The sequence below is a fragment of the Cyprinodon tularosa genome, unplaced genomic scaffold, assembly GCF_016077235.1.
Source record: "Cyprinodon tularosa strain WSP-4 unplaced genomic scaffold, ASM1607723v1 ctg476, whole genome shotgun sequence".
Taxonomy (NCBI): domain Eukaryota; kingdom Metazoa; phylum Chordata; class Actinopteri; order Cyprinodontiformes; family Cyprinodontidae; genus Cyprinodon; species Cyprinodon tularosa.
The window spans coordinates 526,661-536,942 of NW_024039203.1; the positions used below are offsets into that span (position 1 = coordinate 526,661).

General features: G+C 37.8%; 1 protein-coding gene across 1 annotated transcript; it reads left to right on the forward strand.

The window, feature by feature from the left end:
* The first annotated feature begins 474 nt into the window (after positions 1 to 474).
* LOC119794317 (protocadherin beta-15-like) lies at positions 475 to 3,071 on the forward strand. The gene has a single exon (XM_038301806.1). The coding sequence runs from the start codon at positions 624 to 626 to the stop codon at positions 3,063 to 3,065; it is 2,442 nt and encodes an 813-aa protein (XP_038157734.1). The 5' UTR covers positions 475 to 623; the 3' UTR covers positions 3,066 to 3,071.
* The last annotated feature ends 7,211 nt before the right edge of the window (positions 3,072 to 10,282 follow it).

The window sequence follows — 10,282 nt, forward strand, 5'->3', positions numbered from 1 at the left end:
GAAAAACAATCTTGAGGTCACATTGGGGAGGTCAGATTATTTCTCAATTCTGAGCTATGTTTATTGTTTTTCGTTCAATATTTGAAATAAGTTACTGACGCCTTACTTATACTTTAATGTTTTTATTGACATAATGTTTTATTTTATTCTGTGATTCCATATTTTTACTCTAATGCACATAACAAAATATCATTATAAAGGTCTAAATAATCTAATTAGAAGGCAAAAAGTAGCTGAATAAATAATGATACGTAAAATTTTCAGACCGCTCCGTTTTTGAAAATTGAAAATACTTCAGGTGTTATGACAAATGTATAATTTTACTTTGATGATAATGCATCAATGAAGTAATTTCATATTTTTTAAACAATTTTATTTTTCATTATATTTATATTTATATTTTTGTTGAGTCTTTATATTTTAACGATACTCACGGTGTCGCTATAGACCAGCAACGCGTTCAGCTACCAGCGGTCTTTGCACACGATCCATTAGATGGGGATTGTTTGTTCTCTGTTCTTTAGAGCTGGAGAGACGACGTGGAATGCTGAAATCGTGATCGGAAATAATAGTTTCATCTGTGGATACCCGGATTGTTATATTAATAAACAAGGTAACTGGTAATGGCGCGTGAAGGTTTTCTTCAGAAGATTTACGGTGTTCTCTTTGTCTTTTTTCTGGCACAACGCACAAAGGGAGACCTGACCTATTCCGTTCAAGAGGAGCTAAAAAAAGGATCTATCATCGGAAATATCGCCAGGGATTTAGGACTGGAATCACTGGGAATCTCTGCTCGTAAAGCCCGCGTTGAAATGGAAGGAAGCCAGAAGGAGTATATCAGAGTTGATTTGAGAAACCAAGATTTAGTGGTAACCGAAAGAATAGACAGGGAGGAGCACTGTGGACAAAACCCGAATTGTATTCTCAAATTTGACTTGCTTTTAGAAAATCCACTGGAACTGCATCGATTGTCCCTTCAAATACAAGATATAAACGATAATTCCCCGGTGTTTCAGAAGGATTCCGTCAAACTGGAAATCAGGGAGTCAGCTAACAAAGGGTCCAGGTATCGCATTAATGCTGCGCATGATGCTGATATAGGCCAGAATGCGGTTCAAAGATACATCCTGCAACAAAACGCTAATTTTGTGTTCAATATGCAGACAACCAATGCTGGTAGTAAATATGGAGAGTTAGTCTTAGATAAAGAATTAGACCGGGAAGAGCAACACAAGCTGATTTTATTACTGACAGCTGTGGATGGTGGATCTCCACAGAGATCAGGGACTGTAGTCATTAAAGTCACAGTGCTCGATGCTAATGATAATGCTCCCTTTTTTACTGAGGCCGTGTACAAAGCCAGCTTACATGAAAATGCTCCTTTAAATACTCCAGTTATAACAGTGAGTGCAAAAGATGCAGATGAAGGTCTTAATGGTGAGGTGACATATGAATTTGGCCGGATATCTGAAAAATCCGAAAAGTTGTTTTCACTTGATGAAAAAACGGGAGAAATAGTTGTAGCAGGCGAAATAGACTATGAAGAAGGATCTAAATATGAACTCGTGATTGAAGCCAAAGACGGGTATGGTCTGTCCTCAGAAGCTAAAGTGATTATTGATATCACTGATGCAAATGATAACGCTCCAGTGATATATTTAAAATCCTTGTCCAATCCCATACCGGAGAACGTGTCACCTGGTACAGAAGTGGGCATCATTAACGTGCAGGACAGAGACTCTGAGAGAAACAGATTGGTGCGCTGCTTTGTCCAACAAAATGTTCCTTTTAAATTGGTTCCCTCGATTAAAAACTACTATTCACTGGTGACGGCAGGTCAGCTGGACCGTGAATTAGTATCTGAATACAATATTACAATCACTGCTACTGATGAGGGCTCTCCACCTCTGTCTTCTTCTAAAACTGTAAAGTTATCTATAGCTGATATTAACAACAACCCACCAGTATTTGAGGAACAGTCCTATAGTGCATATATTAATGAAAATAACAAACCTGGCTCCACTTTATGCTCCATTTCTGCCCAAGATCCAGACTGGAGACAAAACGGTACAGTGATTTATTCTCTGTTACCTGCTGAGGTGAACAGTGCTTCTGTATCATCTTATCTATCTGTTAATGGAGACACAGGGGTGATCCATGCTGTGAGGTCATTTGATTATGAACAGTTCAGGAGTTTTAAAGTCTACGTGATGGCCAGAGACAATGGTTCCCCTCCACTCAGCAGCAACGTGACTGTCAGTGTGTTCATTTCGGATGTGAATGACAACTCTCCTCAGATTCTGTACCCCAGCCTGGAGGGCAGCTCCTTCATGACTGAGCTGGTCCCTAAAGCTGCACATGGATGCTCTCTGGTCTCCAAAGTCATAGCGGTGGATGCAGACTCTGGACAGAATGCCTGGCTGTCCTATCATATAGTCAAAGCCACTGATCCTGGACTTTTCAGTATAGATCTGCACAGTGGAGAGATCAGGACACAGCGGGATATTTTAGAATCTGACAGCATGAAACAGAACCTGATTGTTGCAGTGAAAGATAATGGACAGCCCTCTCTGTCTGCCACCTGTTCCATGTATTTACTTATTTCTGATAACTTGGCTGAGGTGCCAGAACTGAAAGATATTTCTTATGAGAAAAATTCTAAACTGACCTCTTACCTGATTATTGCGCTGGTTTCTGTATCCACCTTCTTTCTGACCTTCATTATCATCATCCTTGGTGTGCGGTTTTGTTGGAGGAGAAAGCCAAGATTGTTGTTTGATGGAGCAGTGGCCATCCCTGGAGCCTACCTCCCTCCTAATTATGCAGATGTTGACGGTACGGGAACTTTACGCAGCGCTTACAATTATGACACCTACCTGACAACAGGATCTAGAACCAGTGACTTTAAGTTTATATCATCCTACAATGACAACACGCTTCCTGCTGACCAGACTCTGAAGAAAACTCCGTCGGACTTTGCTGATATGTTTGGAATATGTGATGATTCTCCTGAGGTAGGAACATTTATGAAGAAGTCTACTCCTCTTATGTTGACTTTTGAGTAATACACATACCAATTTGATTGTGTATTAACTAATTACTGTTATCTAATATTATTCATCTTTTAAAAATCCTTATAGATATGTTAAGAGCATGATAAAGTCTGAAGAAGACTATGGTGTGTTTATGTCTTGTTTTCAGACATTGACTTTTATCCCCGATTAAAAGAACATGTTTCCTTAAATGTTTTTGGAGTTTAAATATTTTAATCCCTTCTACATACTCATAACAAATTCAAAAATCTGTTTTTTAAAATGTCTTGACATCATAGAAAAAAACTTAGTTTTGCTTTTTTTGCAAACTATATATTATTAATCTAAATTTATTCAAAATAATACTGTCACTTTAAATATATAAGGAGCATATTTGGTTTGCTGTTGACAGTGTTTTTCATGTTGAAATCATTTCCAACGTGGACATTTAAATGACTGAGACCACTAATTACTTTTTTGACTATTTTAGGTTAAATACCAAGGGTTCCACTCAAAATTACGGCTTCTGGAAAAGTCTGTGATTAATTACTTGTTGCAGATCAAAGTCAAACAATAACAACAAGAACAGTTTAAGCTCTTTATGTTTGTCCCAACTCTGACTGTTCCCTATTTATTCACTCTGCCATGAGCTCATCTACTGTACACAATTTTTCATTAAGTATTCCCATTGAGTATGTAAATTTCACAATGGATAAAATGGGATGTTATTATTAATTTTACGATTGTGTTGTTGTTGAATAGATTTTTAAAAATACATGTACTTTTATGGTGATGCAATTCACATTGGCTACTTATAGTCTGAAACGTAGATGGATCTTCGCTTCAGTGAATTTATTTCTTTATCAACAATTTTTGTGAATATTATTTCTGAAGTGCTCTTTTGTTTTATTTTTATAACCCCAGACACGCTTTCCCTCCACATTTAGTAGGGTAGGTTATCCTACTGAAACAGAAAAATGCAATCTGCTGATTGTGTGTACAGTAGATGCAATTGTTGGTGTATAGTGAATGATTTCAGCAAACCTCTATGTTTGTGTTAAAGGTAATGAAGAATGTTCTTTTTCCAGGTGGATCATAAACATAAGTTGTCCTCCTAATTCTCAATCATTCTGTTGATATGTTTATGTAAGGCCATCCTATGTGCTCGTTTCCATTTTCATACCGGTGGTGAGTCTAACATGGTCGAAAAATTTAAAATCTTCTTTTGGAAAGTAAGCTTGTGTGAGCGATGCAAGCACCAACTTGTAAACGGAACGTGCACAAGGAGAAATGGGCTTTTGCATGTTCTCGCAGGCATTTAATAGACATTCCCTCTCAGGGAACGGCTACAGGGTTGTGCATGTGCATTTTTGTTTAATGGAGAGGGTGGGTTCTTTCAAAAAATTTGCCAAAAAAAATCATCAGTTATACCTTTAAGAGAAGGCTACCTCAGTATTTATCAGAAATTTCTATGTTAATGGGACTTTTTCACATGTGGTTTACACCGGTAGATTAAAATATTTCAGTATCAAAAATTAAACAAGAGTGAAGACTGGACAAGAACATTAAGATTGGAACTAAATATTTAATTTAAAACTAGATTGTTAGATTGTCAAATAAATATTTAATTTAAAGATAAATATTTAGTTAGGCCACTAAATATTTATTTAAAGTGAAATATTTAGTTTACAAACTAAATATTAAGATTAGTACTAAATATTAAACTTGCTAAATAAATATTTAATTAACAAGTTAGAAATTTTCTTTATAAATTATATATTTACTTGCTAAATAAATGTTTTTTGTTTATTTATTTATAAGCTACAACTTAAAAAGCATTTAAAGAACTAAAACACGTCCATGAAATAAGAGTTAAACCCTGCCCCTGTCTCAGTCTTAGAATGAAATCAGTTCCTTTTCCTGTAGTTATTGTAATGATCAAGCACCCGTTTCATTTCAGGGACAAATCCTTATGGTGCGTTCACACAGCGCGTGGTGAAGAGTGAACACGTTCGAGCCTCGAAGGTAGTTCCCCACTTTGCATTTCAGATGGACTGTGTTTACAGCCTGGAGCGCATCATCAAATAGGAGGAGCTTTAGCTGTGTGAAGCTGACACCCCACTGACGTGAAAATAAGAAAAAATAGACAGAATGTTTATTGCTTCTTAAGCAGTTGTGTGCTTTTATATCGTCATTTGGAAAATAAATAAAGATCATGTGTGCTACTGTTGTTTCAGAAATACTAAAAAGATATATTTTTTAAGGTAATCCCGAGGTCAATTATCCCCCATTAGGGTCCGAATTGAATCAAAATGATCTATCCTACTGTTTCAGCGCACTTCATTTTTGCAGGTAAACTATAATTCATGCTGATTTGTTTTCTAATATAGAATTATTTTTTATTACGGCCGATGACGTCGCCATCCCTGCAGACGTTTCCGGATATAACATATAGTTTCACATGCCATTCCTGTGCTCGTATTGAATTAAAACAGAGGAAATGTTGACTTTTTTAGTGGCTGAAATGATTATTCAATATTTAGTAAATCACCAGCCTCCCAGAACCTCTACTTTTGAGCTTTCGTTACCCCTGGCAACCATGTAATTCCCTGCCAAGGTCTAGCTGTCAGTCGCCATTTCACAATAAGAGCACAGGTAAAACTTAACGTCATTGATTAACGCTAAATTATTCCTTATAAAAACTTTTGAATTGCCTTGGGGAGACCATTTTTTAATAAGCTATAAAAGCTCAGAAAATAAAAGTCCACTTTGGTTTATCCAGACACAGCTCTGATTCGGTCGGATTTGGTGGGACTTCCCTCTATATCTTCCCCCTTAGATAGCACAGGTGCTTGGCATTGTGCAGTGACAGAGCGGGCTCCTTGCTGGAGGTTAGCGAGGAGATTAACAGTGCTTCTCGGACTAAATTAAAACAGCTTTTTTAAAGCGACCTAAATACCTCTTCAGAGCATTTCTCATTTCTACCTTTTTTTAAAACACTATTTTATCTGTGTTCTATTTTAAGCGAATACAGCTTCACCTGCAAACAGTCCTCAATTGGCTGTCGTGTCGCGATTTCATAGAAAAGTTTAGATTTTTTCAAATTCTGCGACAGCTGATCCTCTCTCCCCTTGTGGGGTTGTTGTTTTACAACACCTCAGCACTATCTAGTAGCACGACGTGAGGGAGGAGCAGTGAAAGCTCTCACCGCCTGGAGTTTACCGCTAGCCGCGCGGTTGGTATAGGACTGTGAATCCACCGCAGTCAGCGTTGCCACGGCCTCCGGTGTGAGCGCACCGTCAATTACCTGGCAAACTGTTACTTAAAAAGAAAAACAAACGTAACATAAACTTCAAACAAAGAGCACATTGGGGGTTATTGGAGCGGGGCTGATCACACGCTTAAAACACCAATTTTTCTCCTTCGGTCTCGTTGGTATTTTACAGGGCTGCCTTTTTTATTTTGGTGGAGCGTAAATGCTTAGAACTAACGAGTCAATTCAGATTAATTTCCCTTTGTCCGAGATTTGCAAACAGCTCTCATATACCTTAATTGCTCTTTGCTCATCCTGAGATTTTCAAAGTGACTTTTTGAAGATGCATTTCCCTTCATAGAGCTTACAAACCTGTCTCATTGTCTCATTGCGCAGAGTACGCAGGGGAAGCTTTTGCGCACACCAGAGAGAAGGTAACAAGGACACTGTGGGGCATTCCCGTGTCTTTTCTATTATGAAATATACATTAAAATATTAGTCTTTATAAACGTTTCATTAAATTTTAAAGGGGACTTGTGAAAAAAAAAATCTGGTGCCTTCCCCTCATCTGCACGAACTATAGCGAGCGTAGACTAATCCACGATCCCATTTTCTTGCCAAGTGAAATAGTAGCTTTATATACACTATATTGCCAAAAGTATTTGCTCACCTGCCTTGACTCACATATGAGCTTAAGTGACATCCCGTTCCTAATCCATAGGGTTCAATATGACGTCGGTCCACCCTTTGCAGCTAGAACAGCTTCAACTCTTCTGGGAAGGCTGTCCACAAGGTTTAGGAGTGTGTTTATGGGAATTTTTGACCATTCTTCCAGAAGCGCATTTGTGAGGTCGCACACTGATGTTGGACGAGAAGGCCTGGCTCTCAGTCTCCGCTCTAATTCATCCCAAAGGTGTTCTATCGGGTTGAGGTCAGGACTCTGTGCAGGCCAGTCAAGTTCATCCACACCAGACTCTGTCATCCATGTCTTTATGGACCTTGCTTTGTGCACTGGTGCACAGTCATGTTGGAAGAGGAAGGGGCCAGCTCCAAACTGTTCCCACAAAGTTGGGAGCATGGAATTGTCCAAAATGTCTTGGTATGCTGAAGCATTCAGAGTTCCTTTCACTGGAACTAAGGGGCCAAGCCCAGCTCCTGAAAAACAACCCCACACCATAATCCCCCCTCCACCAAACTTTACACTTGGCACAATGCAGTCAGACAAGTACCGTTCTCCTGGCAACCGCCAAACCCAGACCCGTCCATCAGATTGCCAGATGGAGAAGCGCGATTCGTCACTCCAGAGAACGCGTCTCCACTGCTCTAGAGTCCAGTGGCGGCGTGCTTTACACCACCGCATCCGACGCTTTGCATTGCACTTGGTGATGTATGGCTTGGATGCAGCTGCTCGCCCATGGAAACCCATTCCATGAAGCTCTCTGCGCACTGTTCTTGAGCTACATGAAGTTTGGAGGTCTGTAGTGATTGACTCTGCAGAAAGTTGGCGACCTCTTCGCACTATGCGCGTCAGCATCCGCTGACCCCGCTCCGTCAGTTTACGTGGCCTACCACTTCGTGGCTGAGTTGCTGTTGTTCCCAAACACTTCCATTTTCTTATAATACAGCTGACAGTTGACTGTGGAATATTTAGGAGCGAGGAAATTTCACGACTGGATTTGTTGCACAGGTGGCATCCTATCACAGTTCCACGCTGGAATTCACTGAGCTCCTGAGAGCGACCCATTCTTTCACAAATGTTTGTAAAAACAGTCTGCATGCCTAGGTGCTTGAATTTATACACCTGTGGCCATGGAAGTGATTGGAACACCTGATTCCAATAATTTGGATGGGTGAGCAAATACTTTTGGCAATATAGTGTATATATATATACAGTTGTGCCTAAAAGTTTGCATACCCTTCCTTTAGAGACAGAAAAAAATCAGCTGTTAGTAAGATGGTACGAAAAAAGTAAATGATACATAAATATATAAAAAATCCAAATCATGAGATTGATTCTGAAAAGTGTATACTAAATGAAAGAAATAAGCAGGCCTGATGGAGCTCCTGAACTAAAGCTTTGTTGAGCAACATTCTGAGAAAATCAGGGGTTTTATGTAAAGTTCAGTAAGATGTCTGCACCTGTTGACAGGTTTGCTGTTAAAGTGTTCATGAGCAAGGTCATTTAATTTGTCAGGTATTTTTAGTTTTTAAGATTTTTTATTTTAAACAGAAATTCTAAAATCAATATTCTCTTCTACTAAATTATAATTTTTGTATAATTTATTTTTTATTACTTTTACTAATGTGGATTTATCATTTTCTTTGATACACTGTATGAAAACTTTGAAGCACTATTGTAACTCTCTCCCTGCAGTGCTGATATTGACTGCTGTTTTAACCATGGACGTTTAGGAATAATAGAAACCTTGGGCCTCCTGCACAACATTGACATTGCAGTTTCAATCATATCTTCTTTTCATATTATATAATTGGATTTGTGATATTTAGACCTTGTGGAACTGTGGACCAGAAACTGGAGAGAAAATGGCACTCTACATGTCTACGAGAATCCTACCTCGTCTGGAAAAATAGTGTACTGCTGTATAAAATTACCCTTTGTAAAGCCAAAGAAGTATATTTCTCCTCATTAATAGAGGAGAATAAGAATAATCCAAGAATCTTTTTAATACAGTTGCCAAAGTCAAGAGCCATAGCTCTGTTGAACTGTCCATCCCATCTGCTCTTAGTTGTAATTATTTTATGGAATTCTTTATAAATGAGATTGATTCTATTAAAAATAAGATGATTTGCACCATTCTAAATATGGCTAGAGGTGAGGTAGCATGTGAGGTAGCTATAGAATCTGAACCAATTTTAAATTACTTTGAGTTGAACTTTCAGAATTGGCAAAACTATTGCCTTCATCTAGACCTTCAACTTGTATGTTAGATCCTATTACACTAAAGGAAAAGAAAAACACATATTGCACCTGATTATTGCACACAGTTCACATCAGAGCATTTATATGGCACTGTGGCATCTTTGTACTATATGCCTGTTTATTAATCTGATGGAAAAAAGGACAAATAAACATTGAAGTCTATTAAGGTTGCAAATGGGGACTCTAATGTATACTGTTTGTCAGATGGTAGCAGTTCATATTTTGAACCAAGTTTGTGAGTGGGATCAGATAGTACATTCTCCCTGAATGTTATGTGTTTATTTCTTAACAACTGCTAGTAAATTACAACCAGCAATCATCAATAACAGAGGCCTTCTACTGTATGCTGGTCATCTGTATTAGAATATCGAGTCTCAGTCTTATTACTACTTTTTAAATTAAAGGTGTGATGTAGTTAGCTTTTCTTTGGAAACACTGATTGTGATAACTGTAGCTCCATAATTATACTTCTATATGAGAATTATTTAAAAGGAAACAAGTTGTTTTTACATATTTAAGTTAATCAATGTGACGTTGTCTTAAAATAGCAAAGCTGAATTTTGTTACCAAAAATCTTTGAAATTGGTTTGTTTTAGAAGGTAAAATTGAAGCTCTCAATAACTAAAAAGGTTCTTAACTGACAAATATTATTTTTGCCATATTTCTTGCTGTTTACATTTTGAGAGAGTGCATTTTTTATGCAGTGTCAGTGATGGAAAAAATTGCCACAGTGGTCATTTCACTCTATTTCCAGATTTTGAATTAGAATTTTTAAAGTAGTAAAACTAGTTTTCACCTCATTATTTATTTATTTATTTTGGTTAGGAATATTGTTCAACTGAACTCTAGATGTCGCTATATAACAGCCTAAATTCTAACCACCATCCCTCCTTTGTGATCATTCTCAGTGTGCGCCCCGGAGCTGTTCTATATAAATGAGAATAACGCGCTGACATGAAGGATTTATAATTCTCTTCAATCTGGTTAACATTTTTTAACCACAACCTTAATCCGTTTTGCAAAAGAATTTGACCATGGTTTTGAAAATGCTTTTTT